This window comes from Eleutherodactylus coqui, chromosome 1, assembly GCF_035609145.1.
Source record: "Eleutherodactylus coqui strain aEleCoq1 chromosome 1, aEleCoq1.hap1, whole genome shotgun sequence".
NCBI lineage: Eukaryota > Metazoa > Chordata > Amphibia > Anura > Eleutherodactylidae > Eleutherodactylus > Eleutherodactylus coqui.
In genome coordinates this window covers 6,331,788-6,350,802 of record NC_089837.1, presented here as the reverse complement: position 1 = coordinate 6,350,802, position 19,015 = coordinate 6,331,788, and the positions used below count along the sequence as shown (strand labels likewise).

Genomic DNA, 19,015 nt, shown 5'->3' with positions numbered 1-19,015 from the left:
AAAACCAGCCGTAACATGGGCGGTGGAGTGGTAGTCATCCTCTGCAATTCTTTACTGAGGAGTGGGCATGGATGGCAGACATCTGCCTGGTCCTTGGAAACTTTGAGGAGTCTACCCAGATGTGACCGGCAGTGCGGTAATCATTAGTGTTACCATCCCGCTGCTTTGCCTGCTGAGAAGTTTGCTCCAAAACATAAACGTCGACGCTTTGCAGTTGGAACAGGACACAGGGGGTGACAGTATGTCACTTCATAGCCAGACCACCCTCAAGTCTATATCTCAGCATGTTCTGGAGGAGAGGGAGGAGCAGGAGGAGGAGGAGGAAGAGACAGCTGGGCACACTGCAGAGGGTACCCATACTGCTTGCCTCTCATCTGTTCAGCGTGTATGGGCCGTAGAGTAGAACAGGAGGAGGAGGATCCCGAAAGTCATCTTCCTAGTGAGGACAACGATGTGTTGCGTACTGATACTCTGCAACACATGGCTGACTTCATGTGAGGCTGCCTTTCCCATGACCCTCACCATTCTGGCCAACACGGATTACTGGGTGTACACCCTTCTCAACCCACAGTTTAAGGAGAACCTTTCCACTTTCATTCCCGAAGAGAAAAGGGCTACGTGAATGATGCAATACCACAGGGCCCTGGTGGAAAAAGTGATGCTAAACTTCCCATCTAACAGTACTAGTTGCAGAAGATGCAGTTCCGAGTGCCAAGTAGCAGCGGGGGCGCGGAGATCAGGCATCATGTCGAGCGCAGGCTGGAGAACACTCTCCAAGGCCTTTGCCAGCTTTATGGCTCCCCAGCAAGACTGTGTCACAACTCCCTAGTCAAGGCTGAGTTGGAGGGAGCACTGTAAAAAGATGGTGAGGGACTACGTAGACAATCGTACCACCGTCCTCCGTGATGCCTCAGCTCCATACAACTATTGGGTGTCAAAGCTGGACATGTGGCATGAAATTGCGCTGTACGCCCTGGAGGTGCTTGCCTGCCCTGCCGCTAGTGTCTTGTCAAAGAGCGTGTTTATTGCAGCTGGGGGAATCATCACGGATAAGCGTACCCGCCTGTCAACTGCCAGTGCCGACATGCTTACACTCAAAACGATGAACAAAGGCTGGATTTCCCCAGACTTCTCTTCTCACTGGCGGAAAGCAGCGGAACCTAATGATTCTTTTCACTGCAACAGGAGAAAAAACCATTCTCTATCACCAGAAAAAAGGGGGTATAAGCTTTGTCAATCACTCTCGGATATTATTACTCCTCCTACTCCTCCTCCTAAAACAGCATGTCATCACGCTGAACTGCCAATTTTTCTGAGGCCCAAAAGGCTCTGTTTATAAATTTTTTTACAATTTTTAAAAGTTTCAAAAGTATTGATACTTTAACAGAAACCTATTTTTTTCACAGGGCTACCTCCAGGCTCTGTTACAAATTACGCAACAGCGAGTTATGGGTTTCACCTGCCCTCGCGGTTGAGCGATTTTTCAGGGGTGCACTTGTACTCTTAGTACACCAATTTTTCTGGCCCTTGCCTATACTGTTATCTAACTAATTTTTACGGCCTTCGCCTACACTCTTGGTAACAACATTTTTTCAGGTGTTCGCCTACACTCTTGGTACACCAATGTTTCGCTTATACTCTTGCTACAGAAATGTTAATGGGGTCTGCCTATACTCTTACTACAGAAATGTTACTGGGGTCCAACTATAATCTTGCTACAGAAATGTTACAGGGGTCTGCCTATACTTTTGCTACCAAAATGTTACTGGGGTCTGCCTATAGTTTTGGTACACCAATGTTTCAGGGGTCCTCCTATACTTCTGCCACAGGAATGTTACAGGGGTCTACCTATACTTCTGCTACAGGAATGTTACTGGGGTCCGCCTATACTTTTACTACAGAAATGTTACTCGGGTCGACCTACACTTCTGCTACAGGAATGTTACTCGGATCCACCTACACTTCTGCTACAGGAATGTTACTGGGGTCCACCCATACTCTTGCTACAGAAATGTTACAGGGGTTTGCCTATAATTTTGCTACAGGTATGTTACTGGGGTCTGCCTATACTTTTATTACAGAAATGTTACAGGGGTCTGCCTATACTTTTGCTAGAGGAATGTTACAGGGGTCTGCCTATACTTCTGCTACAGGAATGTTACTGGGGTCTGCCTATACTTCTGCTACAGGAATGTTACTGGGGTCTGCCTATACTTCTGCTACAGGAATGTTACTGGGGTCTGCCTATACTTCTGCTACAGGAATGTTACTGGGGTCTGCCTATACTTTTACTACAGAAATCTTACAGGGGTCTGCCTATACTTCTGCTACAGGAATGTTACTGGGGTCTGCCTATACTTTTACTACAGAAATCTTACAGGGGTCTGCCTATATTTCTGCTAGATGAATGTTACAGGGGTCTGCCTATACTTCTGCTACAGGAATTTTACTGGGGTCTGCCTATACTTCTGCTACAGGAATGTTACAGGGGTCTGACTATACTTCTGCTACTGTAATGTTACTGGTGTCCGCCTACACTTTTACTACAGAAATGTTACAGGGGTCTGCCTATACTGTGGATGCCCAAAGACTACCCATTGCAGTGTTTTACCTATTTGGTACAAATACACTGACTGACTAGGGCAGAAATGTGGGCTGAGTCCAAGGTCCTTGGCGGGGTGAAACTGTGCCATGTTTGGGCACTCTGATTTCATCCTATATAATACTATCATTGTGGACTGAAAGCATAGGCGAGCCCAAGTAACTCAAAGACTTCCCCTTGCGGTGTTGAGCTATCTGACACCTACACAGAATGAATAGTGTGTGGACACATGGATTTCCTATTGCTATGTAACTCGTGGCACCTTGGGTCACACAAGGTGGAAGCTAGGACCAAGCCTGCCCCAGGGTCTACTCACGTACTTTCCACACAGACTATTGCGGGTCCTAGCTTGGTCATGGTGTCTTGGCCTTGAAAGGCCACCTCCTCCTCTTACTTGGGGTCAGGGGATCAGCACTGGGCAACATGCATTTTCCCTTGTGTTACCACAGTTATCTGAGGAACTGGTTTGGGCCAAACAAAAGGAACGTTACTGCATTAATGAGACGGTCACAGCTACACTAGCATCCGAGTCCGCTTTATGACCACGATTACTGAGGGTGTGAGCCGTGGTGGAGGTCCTTGGCAGGGTGAAACTTCCTTGTTTGGGTGCTCTGATTTCTTTATGTGTAATACTTTCCTTGGTTTCCAGGGGCTCGTCTATGCTGTGGGTGCACATAGACTTCCCATTGAGTTGTATTACCTGTCTGGCCGAAACACACTGACTGACTATGGCAGAAATGTGGGCCGAGGCCAAGGCTCTTAGCAGGGTGAAACTCTGCCATATTTGGGTGCTGTGATTTCTTTAGGCGTAATATCATCTTTAATTTCCTTGGGCTCACCTATGCTGTGGGTGCACAAAGACTTCCCATTGCGTTGTATTACCTGTCTGGCACAAACACACTGACTGACTAGGGTAGAAATGTAGGCAGAGGCTCTTAACAGGGTGAAACTCTGCCATGTTTGGGCACGCTGATTTCCTCAAGTGTAATACCATGCTTGAGTTCCTTGAGCTTGCCTATGCTGTGAGTGCACAAAGACTTCCCATTGCTGTGTTTTACCTGTCTGGCACAAATACACTGACTGACTAGGGTAGAAATGTGGGCCGAGGCCCTTAGCAGGGGGAAACTCTGCCATATTTGGGTGCTGTGATTTCTTTAGGCGTAATATCATCTTTAATTTCCTTGGGCTCACCTATGCTGTGGGTGCACAAAGACTTCCCATTGCGTTGTATTACCTGTCTGGCACAAACACACTGACTGACTAGGGTAGAAATGTAGGCAGAGGTTTTTAACAGGGTGAAACTCTGCCATGTTTGGGCACGCTGATTTCCTCAAGTGTAATACCATGCTTGAGTTCCTTGGGCTTGCCTATGCTGTGAGTGCACAAAGACTTCCCATTGCGGTGTTTTTCCTGTCTGACACAAATACACTGACTGACTAGGATAGAAATGTGGGCCGAGGCCCTTGGCGGGGGTGAAACTCTGCCATGTTTGGGCACTCTGATTTCTTCATGTGTAATACTTTTCTTGGGATCCAGGGGCTTGGATATGCTGTGGGTGCACAAACACTTCCCATTACTTGTAGTAACCTTCAGTATAGACTGTGAGTTATCCAAAAAGAATTGTGGACCAATCTTGCAGAGAAAAATCAGCTCCTCACAGAGATTGATGAATGCATGGTGTTTTATGAGGCTCTGAAGATGATATATAGGTTTTTTTACACAGAATTCAAAGTCCCTTGCACGGTGTAGATGGTCTAACACTTCTAGAAGACAAGACATCTATCCTAAATCAGTGGTCAGCACCAACACATGGTACAGGACTCAGCAATACATTGCATCCCAAAACAGTCAGAGGAAACAGAACTTAATGAGATCCCCACCTTGGAGGAGACATCAAGGCTAGCAAACAGCTGAAAAGTGGCAAGGCAGCAAGAACTGCTGAAATTCCACATGAGGTTTGGGTACATGGTGGTTCAGTGTTACACACTAAAGTCCATCTGCTGTTTGTCTCCTGTTAAAGGGGTTGTCCTGCGAAAGCAAGTGGGGTTAAGTACTTCTGTATGGCCATATTAATGCACTTTGTAATATACATCGTGCATTAAATATTGGCCATACAGAAGTTATACACTTACCCCCTCCGGTGCTGGCGTCCCCGTCTCCATGGCTCCGTTTAATTTCTGTGTCTTCTGGCTTCTTTAGACGCGCTTGCGCTGTGCGGTCTTCTGCCTGGTGAATGGGGCCGCTCCGGCACGCTCGCGCCATAGAGCTGGTCTGCGCGTCGTCATCGTAGCTCAGCCTCCATCACGTGGTGCCGATCAGCCAATTAGGTGGCTGTATTGGCAGTGGAACGCAAGGAAGGAGAAGACAATCCATGGTGCACCATGGGAGAAGACCCGCGGTGCACCATGGGAGAAAACCGCGGTGCATCATTGGGAAAGTACCGGCGGCCATCTTTAAAAGAAGAAAAGAAGATTCTGCGCGAACTGGGAAGGAGGTAAGTGATTTTTTTTTTTTTTAATTTCAAACGGTATTGATTTTAACGGTGCAGAATGCGGGGGTAGGTTGAAAAAAAAAAATTGCATTTCGCCGCGTGACAACCCCTTTAAGAACAAAGCAAATTATCCCAGGACCACTGAGATGCCCTCATAATCACCCTATATCTAATATAAATAAGCCTACATGCTTTTTCTTGCACCGCACTTTGACCAGTCTGCCTCACCTTAGGACTTTTGTGTCATTCAATTCTTTAGATCTTGACCGCAGCCATAAAATCCAAACTTTGAGGCAAAACAAAACTTGAAATAGCGCTCCATAGTTTAGAAATCCAATAAGAGAAAAAAAAGAAAGGAGGTGGTAGATTGACTTACCAGGTGCCAGATGAGACACACCCTGCCCAAGGGGACCCACCGCCACCCAACATCCAAGAACGCATATATCAGTAACCCGATGTTCCAGTGGTATACCGGAGAGCCAGCTTGAATCAGTTAAGACTAGAGATGAGCGAGCACTAAAATGCTCGGGTGCTCAGTACTCGAGTCGAACTTTCCGTAATGCTCGAGAGCTCGTTTCGAGTAACGAACCCTATTGAAGTCAAACGGGGCCTCGAGCATTTTTGTATGGGACCGATGCTCCGCATAGGGGATGATTTGTGAAACACCAGAAAACCTCAGAAAGTCATGGAAACACCACAGAAACGGATAGGGAAGGGCAGGGGCAGCATGCATGGCTGCATCTGAGTCTCCCAGGTCCCACACTAAGCCACAATAGGGGCAAGAGTCTGGCGGTCACCCCCCTAAGAATTTACATCGGACAAACCCTCATTAACAATGCACACCTCAGCTAAGCACCACACTACCTGCAACCAAGGACAATCACTGTCTGCGGGTGACACCGCTGCCTCTTCTCCTGGGTTACATGCTGCCCAACCCCCCGCACAACCCTGCGTCCACAGCACACACAAATTTTCCCTGCGCAGCGTTCAGCTGCCCTCATGCCACACGCTGGCTGCATAGCCACACCACCCTCATGTCTATTTATAAGTGCGTACTGGATGAGGAGGAACCGGAGACTAACACTACAGAGGGTTGGCATGGCTAGGCAGCGACCCTCTTCGAAAGTGCGGGCGATAGCCCACAATGCTGTTGAGAATTGATGATAAATTGCGTACGATCATCATTCCAATCCCGTGCCACCTCCGTCACAAAATTGTCCGGAACCGCTAACGTGGGCATAAAGGGGACTCAGGTGCCAGTACTTCTACACATCTCCACAATGCAGCAGCACATACTAACACCAAAGATTGGTTTGCAGCAGGAGGTGTCGCAAAAGTAGCCACCACAGGTATACAGTGACCCTGTGAAAGTCTCATGAAATCACTAACGCTTCCTGTGGATGCTCCAATCCAGTATCTCGGATAACTGTGGTAATTTGTAGCACGAGAGATAATACATGCCGACCAACGCAGATCCCCAGACCCCAAGCAGCAGGGGGAGGTGGCATAATAAGCCCGAGAAACCATGACCGAGGTAGGAGCCACAATACTTTGTGTGGGAAGCACGTGAGCGGGCCCTGGGTCAGGCTCAGTTCCAGCATCCACCTTGTGTGACGCAAGGTGCCGTGAGTTACATAGCTATGGGAAATCCATGTGTCCTCACACAATTCATTCTGTGTAGGTGTTAGATAGTTAAACACCGCAATGGGAAAGCCATCTGCACTCTGCACCCTACCCTAGTCAGTCAGTGTATTTTTGCCAAATAGGTAAAACTCCGCAATGGGAAGTCTTTGTGCACCCACAGCATAGGCGAGCCCATGAAGCTCAAAAACAGTATTACACATGAAGAAATCAGAGTGACCACACATGGCAGAGTTTCACCCCACCCTGAATCTCGGCCCACACCTTTGCCCTAGTCATTCTGTGTATTCATGCCAGACAGCTGAACACAGCTATGGGAAACCTTTGTGCACCCACAGTTGGGGCAAACCCCTCAAACCTTTCTGTAGCAATTGTATAGGCAGACCCCCTCAAACCTCTTAGTAGCAAGTGTATAGGCGGACCCCTGAAACTTTTCTGTTGCAAGAGTATAGGCGAATCCCTCAAACCTTTTATTAGGAAGTGTATAGCCGGACCCCTGAAACATTTCTGTAGCAAGTGTATAGGCGGACCCCACCAAACTTTTAGTAGCAAGTGTATAGGCGAACCCCTCAAACCTTTTAGTAGCAAGTGTATAGGTGGACCCCGCAAACCTCTTAGTAGCAAGTGTATAAGCGGACCCCTGAAACTTTTCTGTTGCAAGAGTATAAGAGAATCCCTCAAACCTTTTAGTAGCAAGTGTATACACGGACCCCCAAACTTCTTAGCAGCAAGTGTACAGGCGAACCCCCCAAACCATTCTATAGCAAGTGTATAGGTGGACCTCCTAAACCTCTTAGTAGCAAGTGTATAGCCAGACCCCTGAAACTTTTCTGTTGTAAGAGTATAGATGGACCCCTGAAAATTTTCTGTTGCAAGAGTATAGGCCAGTGATGATGAACCTATGGCACGTGTGCCAGAGGCGGCACGCAGAGCCCTCCCTGATGGCACGTGCCACCTTCGGCCGCTCACCACGTTAGTGATTACTGGCAGGGGCCGCAGCTCCCTTGCCAGCGTTCACTCAGCAGCGCTGATCCCGGCGCACACAGTGTCGTCAATGTGCAGCCGGGATACCCCTCCCCTGCTGTCTCTCTTAGGTTCCACGGGAGCAGGGGGTTGAGGCGTCCTGAAGCACACTGTCATCACAGTGTGCACCCGGAATGGGCGCCAGCAGCAGCGCCGAGCAGAGTAGGAGGGGGTAAGTATATAGGTCTCGGTCTCACTATTACTACTGGGGCTGCTATGGGATGTCACCATTACTATTGGGGGCCGCTGTGGGGTGTCACCATTACTACTGGGGGCACTGTGGGGTTTCACATTACTACTGGGGGCCGCTGTGGGGTGTCACCATTACTACTGGGGGCTGCTGTGGGGTGTCACTATTACTACTGGGGGCCGCTGTGGGGTGTCACTATTACTACTGGGGGCCGCTGTGGGGTGTCACCATTACTACTGGGGCTGCACTGGGGTGGGTCACTATTACCACTGGGGCCGCTCTGGGGGGTCACTATCACTGCTGGGATATGTTTACACGAGGTGAAAATGCTGCAGAATGTCCTCAGCGGAAATTACCATGGCAAATTCCACAGCATTTCCGCATCCAAAAGAAGTCAAAATCTGCACCTGGTCTATTTCCAAACGGCCCTGTTCTTTTAAGAACGATGGAGGTAAAAATCATATGTCGTCATAAGCCCCGCCCCCTGATGTGTTGCCACTTTGCAATAAATAAGTAGGCTTTAGGTTGCAGTTTGGGCACTCGATCTCTAAAAAGTTTGCCATCACTGGTATAGGCGAACCGCTCAGACCTTTTAGTAACAAGTGCACAGGCGGACCCCCAAAACCTCTTAGTAGCAAGTGTATATGCAGACCCCTGAAAAACTTTTCTGTTGCAAGAGTATAGCCGAACCCCTCAAACCTTTAAGCAGAAATTGTATAGGCGAACCCCTTCAACCTTTTAGTAGCAAGTGTATAGGCGACTTCCTCAAACCTTTTAGTAGCAAGTGTATAGACAGACCCCTCCAACCTTTTAGTAGCAAGTGTATAGGTGGACCCCCCAAACCTTTTAGTAGCAAATGTATGGATGGACCCCTGAAACCTTTCTGTTGCAAGAGTATAGCCGAACTCCTTAAACCTTTTAGTAGCAAGTGTATAGGCGGACCCCCCCAAACCTCTTAGTAGCAAGTGTATAGGCAGACCCCTCCAACCTTTTAGTAGCAAGTGTATAGGTGGACCCCCCAAACCTTTTAGTAGCAAATGTATGGATGGACCCCTGAAACCTTTCTGTTGCAAGAGTATAGCCGAACTCCTTAAACCTTTTAGTAGCAAGTGTATAGGCGGACCCCCCAAAACTCTTAGTAGCAAGGGTATAGGCGGACCCCTGAAACCTTTCTGTTGCAAGAGTATAGCCGAACCCCTCAAACCTTTTAGTAGCAAGTGTATAGGCGGACCCCTGAAACTTTTCTGTTGCAAGTGTATAGCCAAACCCATCAAACCTTTTAGTAGCAAGTGTATAGGCAGACCCCCCAAACCTCTTAGTAGTAAGTGTATAGGCAGACCCCCCCAAACCGCTTCGTAGCAAATGCATAGGCAGACCCCTGAAACATTTCTGTTGCAAATGTATAGGCAAATCCCAGAAACATTTCTGTAACAAGAGTATAGGTGAACCCTGAAAATTTTCTGTTGCAAGTGTACAGGTGAACCCCTCAAAGCTCTTAGTAGCAAGTGTATAGGCGAACCCCTGATTTTTATTTTTTTTTGCAAGAGTATAGACGAACCCCTCAAACCTTTTATTAGCAAGTGTATAGCCGGACCCCTGAAACTTTTCTGTTGCAAGAGTATAGGCGAATCCCTCAAACCTTTTATTAGCAAGTGTATAGCCGGACCCCTGAAACATTTCTGTAGCAAGTGTATAGGCGGACCCCACCAAACTTTTAGTAGCAAGTGTATAGGCGAACCCCTCAAACCTTTTAGTAGCAAGTGTATAGGTGGACCCCGCAAACCTCTTAGTAGCAAGTGTATAAGCGGACCCCTGAAACTTTTCTGTTGCAAGAGTATAAGAGAATCCCTCAAACCTTTTAGTAGCAAGTGTATACACGGACCCCCAAACTTCTTAGCAGCAAGTGTACAGGCGAACCCCCCAAACCATTCTATAGCAAGTGTATAGGTGGACCTCCTAAACCTCTTAGTAGCAAGTGTATAGCCAGACCCCTGAAACTTTTCTGTTGTAAGAGTATAGATGGACCCCTGAAAATTTTCTGTTGCAAGAGTATAGGCCAGTGATGATGAACCTATGGCACGTGTGCCAGAGGCGGCACGCAGAGCCCTCCCTGATGGCACGTGCCACCTTCGGCCGCTCACCACGTTAGTGATTACTGGCAGGGGCCGCAGCTCCCTTGCCAGCGTTCACTCAGCAGCGCTGATCCCGGCGCACACAGTGTCGTCAATGTGCAGCCGGGATACCCCTCCCCTGCTGTCTCTCTTAGGTTCCACGGGAGCAGGGGGTTGAGGCGTCCTGAAGCACACTGTCATCACAGTGTGCACCCGGAATGGGCGCCAGCAGCAGCGCCGAGCAGAGTAGGAGGGGGTAAGTATATAGGTCTCGGTCTCACTATTACTACTGGGGCTGCTATGGGATGTCACCATTACTATTGGGGGCCGCTGTGGGGTGTCACCATTACTACTGGGGGCACTGTGGGGTTTCACATTACTACTGGGGGCCGCTGTGGGGTGTCACCATTACTACTGGGGGCTGCTGTGGGGTGTCACTATTACTACTGGGGGCCGCTGTGGGGTGTCACTATTACTACTGGGGGCCGCTGTGGGGTGTCACCATTACTACTGGGGCTGCACTGGGGTGGGTCACTATTACCACTGGGGCCGCTCTGGGGGGTCACTATCACTGCTGGGATATGTTTACACGAGGTGAAAATGCTGCAGAATGTCCTCAGCGGAAATTACCATGGCAAATTCCACAGCATTTCCGCATCCAAAAGAAGTCAAAATCTGCACCTGGTCTATTTCCAAACGGCCCTGTTCTTTTAAGAACGATGGAGGTAAAAATCATATGTCGTCATAAGCCCCGCCCCCTGATGTGTTGCCACTTTGCAATAAATAAGTAGGCTTTAGGTTGCAGTTTGGGCACTCGATCTCTAAAAAGTTTGCCATCACTGGTATAGGCGAACCGCTCAGACCTTTTAGTAACAAGTGCACAGGCGGACCCCCAAAACCTCTTAGTAGCAAGTGTATATGCAGACCCCTGAAAAACTTTTCTGTTGCAAGAGTATAGCCGAACCCCTCAAACCTTTAAGCAGAAATTGTATAGGCGAACCCCTTCAACCTTTTAGTAGCAAGTGTATAGGCGACTCCCTCAAACCTCTTAGTAGCAAGTGTATAGGCAGACCCCTCCAACCTTTTAGTAGCAAGTGTATAGGTGGACCCCCCAAACCTTTTAGTAGCAAATGTATGGATGGACCCCTGAAACCTTTCTGTTGCAAGAGTATAGCCGAACTCCTTAAACCTTTTAGTAGCAAGTGTATAGGCGGACCCCCCCAAACCTCTTAGTAGCAAGTGTATAGGCAGACCCCTCCAACCTTTTAGTAGCAAGTGTATAGGAGAACCCACCAAACCTTTTAGTAGCAAGTGTTTAGGCGAACCCCTCAAACCTCTTAGTAGCAAATGTATAGACGGACCCCTGAAACTTTTCTGTTGCAAATGTATAGGTAAACCCCAGAAACATATCTGTAGCAAAAGTATAGGTGAAGTCCTGAAAATTTTCTGTTGCAAGAGTACAGGTGAACCCCTTAAACCTTTCTGTAGCAAGTGTACAGGCAGACCCCCCAAACCTCTTAGTAGCAAGTGTATAGGCCGACCCCTGAAACTTTTCTGTTGCAAGAGTATAGCCGGACCCCTCAAACCTTTTTGTAGCAAGTGCATAGGCGGACCCTTCTAACCTTTTAGTAGCAAGTGTATAGGCGAAACCATCAAACCTTTCTGTAGCAAGTGTATAGGTGGACCCCCCAAACTTCTTAGTAGCAAGTGAATAGGCGGACCCCTGAAACTTTTCTGTTGCAAGAGTATAGGAGAACCCCTCAAACCTTTTAGTAGCAAGTGTATAGGTGGACCACCCAAACCTTTTAGCAGCAAGTGTATGGGTGGACCCCCGAAAATTTTCTCTTGCAAGAGTATAGGCGAACCCGTCAAACCTTTTAGTAGCAAGTGCATAGGCAGACCCCCAAAACCTCTTAGTAGCAAGTGTATAGGCGGACCCCCCAAACCTCTTAGTAGCAAGTGTATAGGCGGACCCCTGAAACTTTTCTTTTGCAAGTGTACAGGCGAACCCCTCAAACATTGGTGTACCATGAGCATAGGCGAACCCCTCAAACATTGGTGTACCATGAGTATCAGCGAACACCTGAAAAAATTTGTTTGCCAAGAGTATAGGCGAGGGTAAGAAAAATTTGTTGGGTAAGAGTATAGGCGAGGGCCTGAAAAATCGGTGTACCAAGAGTACAAGTGTACCCCTGAAAAATTGCTTAACCCTGAAAGCAGGTAAAAGCCATAAACATTTTTTTTTTAATGTAGCTGTCGCTTTATTTGCAACAGAGCCTGGAGACAGCCCTCCGACAACATTTGTTTTAACCCCCGTAAAATTGGCGTTTCAGCACAATGACATGCTGTTTTAGGAGGAGGAGGAAGTTCCGAAAGGGATAGACCAAGTTACTTCTTCCTTTTTTGGGGGTTAGAGAGAGGATGCATATTTCTCCTGTTGCAGCTAAAAGAATCTTTAGGTTCCACTGCTTTCCACCGGTGGAGAAGAGAAGTCTGGAGAAATCCAGCCTTTGTTCATCTTTATGAGTGTAAGCATGTCGGCGCTGGCAGTTGATACCCCAGCTGCACTAAACACCCTCTCTGACAAGACGCTAGCGGCAGGGCAGGCCAGCACCTCCAAGGTGTACAGTGCAAGTTTGTGCCACATGTCCAGCTTTGACACCCAATAGTTGTATAGAGCAGAGGGATCATGGAGGATGGTGGTATGATCGGCTATGTACTCCCTCATCATCTTTTTACATTGCTCCCTCCGACTCAGCCTTGACTGGGGAGTGGTGACACAGTCTTGCTGGGGAGACATAAAACTGGCAAAGGCCTTGGAGAGTGTTCCCCTGCCTGTGCTGGACATGCTGCCTGATCCCCGCGCTTCCCCTGCCACTTGGCCCTCGGAACTGCGTCTTCTGCCACTAGCGCTGTCAGATGGAAACTTTAGCATCACTTTTTCCACCAGGGCCCTGTGGTATTGCATCACTCTCGTACCCCTTTCCTCTTCGGGAATGAAAATGGAAAGGTTCTCCTTATAACGTGGGTCTAGAAGGGTGTACACCCAGTAATCCATGTTTGGCCAGAATGCGTCTAACGCGAGGGTCACGGGAAAGGCAGCCTAACATGAAGTCAGCCATGTGTGCCAGGGTACCAGTACGCAACACATCGCTCTCCTCACTAGCCCATACGTGCTGAACAGATGAGAGGCAAGCAGCATGGGTACCCTCTGCAGTGTGGCCAGCAGGCTCTTACCCCTCCTCCTTCTCCTCCTCCCCCTCCTCCTCCAAACCGCACTGAAATATAGACATGAGGGTGGTCTGGCTATTAAGCGACATACTGTCATCCCCGTCTCCTGTTCCAACCACAAAGCGTTGGCCTTTATGCTTAGCAGCAAACTTCTCAGAAGGCAAAGCAGTGGGATGGTAACGCTAATGATGGTAACGTGGAATGAGGAAAATCCTGGGCGCTCCGGGCCGAGCAGCGTTTCCCAGAAAGCGGAAGGAGCAGGCCAGTTTCCCCTGATAGAGCCGACGTCGGTAAAGTAAGGACTCGCAAAACGTCACAACGAGCACCTTGTCGGGGCCAATGGGAAAGAGCTGTGGTCTTTGACACATTTTCTCAAAGTGCTGAGGAGTGGGGACGCACTCAGTCAATGCACCACAGCCTTCCCCCACCGCTGCCTCCCTTGGGGCAGAGCGACTGAGTCCCCCTCTTCCCTGCCAAGTCCCCACTCTGCTTGTCTGGCCGTGGGGCCAATGTGTGGCCATTTCAAGCCTGGGCTCCCCCTCCGAGAAGTCGGGCAAGGCTGAGGTGGGCGCCTGCCCATATCTGCCATGTGACCCCTTGTGAGCCCCTCTCCCACGCAATCGGTGCGAAGATGAGGCGACCGCTCCAAGCCTGGGCATCCCCACTGAGAAGCAGGGCAAGGTGGATGTGGGCGCCTGCCCGTCTCCGCCGTGTGACCCCCATGTGAGCCCCTCTCGCACGCAGTGGTGCGACGATGAGGTGACCGCCGCAAGCCCAGACACAAGCTCTGAGAAGCCGGGCAAGGTAGAGGCGGTGGCCCTCGCCCACCTCTGCCATGTGAGCCCCTGCGAGCCCCTCTCCCACACTGCGGTGCAAGGATGAGGCGGCCGCCCCAAGCCTAGACACCCCCTTCGAGAAGCTGGGCAAAGTAGAGGCGGGGGCCTGCCCGTCTCCACCGTCTGACTCTCTGTGATCCCCTCTCCCATGCAGTGGTGTGAGAATGAGGTGACTGCCCCAAGCCTGGGCACCCCCTCCGAGAAGCTGGGCAAGGTAGAGGCGGGGGCCCTCGCCTGCCTCTGCTAACCTTTTCTCGTGGGTTAGCTTAGCACGGCACGTCACAGCGCAAGAAGAACGTGTTCTCTCTCTCCTCCCAGAAAACGCTCTGAGAGGGCAGAGCATCATACAGCACTAATCTTGTGCATAATTCTCAAAACACATGCCATCTATGGCTGTGATATGACTATCACAGCCATCCATGTCTCCATGGACCAATCACAAGGGTCCCTGGTAGTTTCTATTTACAAAATATGGATTTGGCAGCTTTCTATATTTCCAGGTGCACTAAAACTTTTTGCTTTGGGGTGCAGGGGAGGGGCAGGGGGTTCAGGGGAGGGGCAGGGGGTTTAGGAGAGAGCCAGCTTGGGAGGCCGTCAAAAGGCATATTGGCGGTCGTTAAGGGGTGTATTTTTCAAAATAGGGTCATTTGTGTCGGTATCTATCATTCTGACACCTCTGAGCGTTTGCAAACTTGGCTTCGTGCAGGAAAACAAAATATTCCTCAAAATTTTAATAATGAATGTTAAATCTGTATGTCTCTAAGGGTGACTACCCACTAGCATTTTTTTCCCGCTGTTAATTCACTGCGTTTTTGTTTTTTTTCAAATATCAATGGGACTTTCTAATGTTAAAATGGTAACGCAGCAAAAACGTCAACTGCATTGAGATTTTAACATTACAAAGTCCCATTGACATCTGGAAAAAAAAACAACGCAGCGAATTCGCGAGTGGAAAAACGCTAGTGGATATTCACCTTTAAATGCTAAAAAAAAAATAAACTAAAGTTTTGTAAATGCGCTTCCAGAATAAAGTAAACACATGGAGTATATATCTTATCAAAAATCTGGACAGTATGTTTGCACATATTTGAGATATTGCAATTAAAAAAAAAAGACAATTTTTCCCCAATTTTCCCAATTGTGTTGCTTTTAACAAATGTACACAAGTTATATCAGTCTATTTTTACGACCAAAGTGAAGCACAATATGTGGCGAAAAAGTAATGTCAGAATCACTTGGAGATGCAAAACCTTTACGGAGTTATTCTATGTTACAGTTACACATGTTAGGTTTCCAAAAATTTGCCTGGTTATTAAGGTACAAGTAGGCTTGGTTACCAAGGGGTTAAATTAAAGGTGCCCACACACCTTCAACAGCTGTTGGCTGAATGATCATTGTGTCCCTCAGCTCTGTTGGGCTTGGCTGGGTGTTTACATCTTTAGGGGGGATAGGTCACAGCCATACAAACTTTCTTCAAGAGAACAAAAGGATCAAGCATTAAAATAAAAAAATCTTGCTATTTGTATAGCACCAACGTATTCTGCAGCACTTTCAGGTAATTATTTATTTATTTTACAGACCCCAGAAGGATGGAAGGCTGAGTCAACCTTGAGCCAGCCACCTGAACCACACAAGGATTGAACTTGCAACCTTCTAATTGTAGGTGAGAGCTTACACTCTGCACCACACGAGGCTCAGACATCAAGGTCCCTGATACTTTTTTTCTCCAAACTCATCTGTCAGAGGAAGTTGAGGAGCCCACATAGAAATTAGAGATTTGTCTGGCCCAGCTGTAATAGGTGGATTGGATGACTAAACACTAATGTGTATGAGAGCCTTTACTGTGTACAATTACTACCATCATGGAGTATGTACATCGTACATATATCTCTGCCAACAGCTTGTGAATAAAGTGAATGTTAGGAGAGGGAGAACATCATTAGCAGTGCAATATAATGGCAGTAGATACACAACGCCGGCGTATGTGCCAACGATCAACTATTCACAGTACAGTTGGGCATACATATCAGTTATACCATAAGATGTTTATGGGCACTCGCATTTTGCACTTACCAGGTGACTGTACTTATAATTTATCTCTGCAGATTGACAGTTCCTGGTGAGGCGTAGATCATGTAGAGCCTGAGCCAATATGTACACAGCTTTATAGACTCGGTCGGAGAGACCAGGGTCTTGGAAGTTATAAAAGTCTGTGACCCTTTCTGTCCCAGTACAGTTATGAAGAGATTTATTGTATGCAAACTGATGTAATTCATTCATTCGGGGATGTCTTGATAGACAGTGGACATTTACCAGCCAAATATGAACCAGTAACATGTCTTCTGTATGATTTACAGTCTGGAAACTTTCATAGAAGCTGCTCATATCTGGAAGAGGCAGCCGAGAAGGTTCAATAGCCAAACTCCCATTTAATGCTTCTTTGTGATGTTCTATAAGAGCTGCCATTAAAGCAAATGGAGGACCGAAGACCAGAGTCTTATCCCGCAACACAATTCGTAATGCGTGTAACCAATCTGCAAGGTATACAGAATACGTCCCACAGAGTATGATAACCTGGGCTGATGACTTGCTGATGATCTCCATGTTTTTTCTTTCTATCTCATGTATAGCATTTAAGCTCACACGCTTTACTTTTATGGTGTAGGCCACACAGATTTCATTCATGGTCAGATATTGTGTCAAAATCCGAATCTCCTCATTACCGCTGTCATCGTCTGAAGATACAATCCCAACCCATGTCCATCTAAAGAACTTCATTATCTTGGATAACACCAAACAACTGATCTGGGCACTTTGACTGGTCCTATAGAAAGTTGGGTAGCGATGTCGATCATTTAAAACAGAACTTGTTGCCCCATAACTGATCTATAAAGAGTAATGATATAAAACAAGTATTAATGCCAAATAAACAGCCTAGAATCTAATGGAAAACCAAAAGAAATAGAAATGATTGCTGGTATGAAATAGCAGCCTAGCCCACACATAGGGCAGAACCTCCGCTCTTGGACTCTAACTGCAGATGGAAGAAACAGTAAATGAAGTCCATACATTTCTGCACTGATTATAAAATGTGGTCGGGTTGCATCTAAGTTACAATTATAGCCAGACACAATGGGGAACATTTTCTGCAAGGGCCGTTTGCACAAAAATGTCGTGACTTTTAAGCCTTCTGCGTCAGCCCTGCAACCTTCTTTGAAAAGTGGGTGCAGCTTGTTTGGAGGGTGTACCAAGAAACTTATGAATAATTTATCCCAGACACTGGCCTAAGTTATGCCAGAAATGTGGGCCTGTTGGGAACAGGCATACATTTCTGTCGAGGCACACAGAGGATGGGAGTATGCACTGAGTGCCTAAAGAAGCATGTGTTTCATGTATTCAGCGCACCGTCCGCACGAGAAACTGTAACAGGGCCCCATAACTATAATGCTTTATTTATAGTATTGGGCTTTCTATATTGCCTTATGGCCCCCTAATGCTCCTTGGCCTAGGTGCAACTGCATCCCCTATAGTTATGCCCCTGCCTATAGTCCACCATCAGGGCTACAGGTCACGTCTCATCTTTTATTATTTTTAAATCATATTTATCTAGATCCTGGACACAGGGCATACGTTAAGGAGTTGAGACGACAAGATGCTGGCTTGTCACGGCGGCACTTACCACGCTCCCTTCCAGAGGACTGCATGTAGCCACAGCCAGGGCACTGCTGGGCTTCTTCCGGACACTCCTTGGAAAGGGATGCCCAATAAACATAGCGAACAGTGATTGAGGTGTTGTCATGGGTGACACTACTTTTCTGTTACACACTGGAATGACCTTTGGCAGAGAATAAATGAGCCACAGACAGATATAATGTACCTCAGGTCCATGGGAACAGTCAGGGCTTGGCGAAACTTTACTTGAAATGAACTTCCATCAGTACAAGGCAAAAAAAAATATTCCAAGTGCAAGCATTAAGACAGACTTGAGTAGAAGTACCTCCACACAGCGATCCCAGACTTCAGAACACCTGTGTGTTAACAATTGAAGATGTGTACCTCCACCCAGTGGTCCCAGACTTCAGGACGCTCAGGTGTGAACAATTGAAGAAGAGTAGCTCTACGTGGGGATCCCAGACTTTAGGAGGCTCATGTAGGAAGTTCAGAAATAACTAGAGTACCTCTGCACTGGGCCTTGGACAATTAGTCTCATGTTCAGCTCATGCTTTCTCTCTCTTTGGGGATCACTCCTCTAGCATTCATGGTCCTTTCACAATGGGAAACCTCTCCTCCTCTTCCATCTTCACCACATTAGGGTTAAAGGTACCCCCATGTTGCTCTGTGCTTTCCTCTCCTAGACTAGGAAGATGAACCCTGAATGGAACTAACTTTCCCGCTCTCAATCACACACATTTATAATCTCAGACACACCATGTGACAGGACATAAATTGCTACTTTTAAGGGACAGTCATATCCCAGTCTCATGCAAACAGTTAACCCATCACGTGCTGCAGCTGTGCAATACACATAGCACGATGACTTGACAGTTTTTGCACAGTACATCAACATTAGACATAGCAAATATGATATTCATGGAGGGGGCAGGAAAGCATATGCTGTGCCACTACACAAGAACTTAAGCTTCATACAGCCAGGTGTTATGCTTCCATCTACTATTTAGCTGAGCTAACCTGGTCCTAGCCCTCTAGGTCCAGGAACAGCCTTAGCTGCGTAACCTGGTTGTTCTAAGCTAGCCTAGAAATGATTTTAGGGTGCGAGTACTCCTCAAAGGGACTTAGTTTTTGTGGTTATACTAACTACAAGGTGAAGGTTGATATAGAGCAGACATTGAGAAATGGGGGTCTAACATAGATAGTTTATTATCCCACCTC

At 47.5% G+C, this 19,015-nt stretch overlaps 1 protein-coding gene across 1 annotated transcript in view; it reads right to left on the bottom strand.

Moving 5' to 3' along the window:
- The window catches only part of LOC136578455 (vomeronasal type-2 receptor 26-like), a gene marked incomplete at its 5' end in the record, with an annotated part of 53,200 nt that overhangs the window by 16,039 nt on the left and 18,146 nt on the right, over positions 1–19,015 (bottom strand). The window contains one exon of the mRNA XM_066578541.1: positions 16,199–17,011. Within this exon, the coding sequence (XP_066434638.1) occupies positions 16,199–17,011 (813 nt within the window). The remainder of the gene's footprint in view (positions 1–16,198; positions 17,012–19,015) is intronic.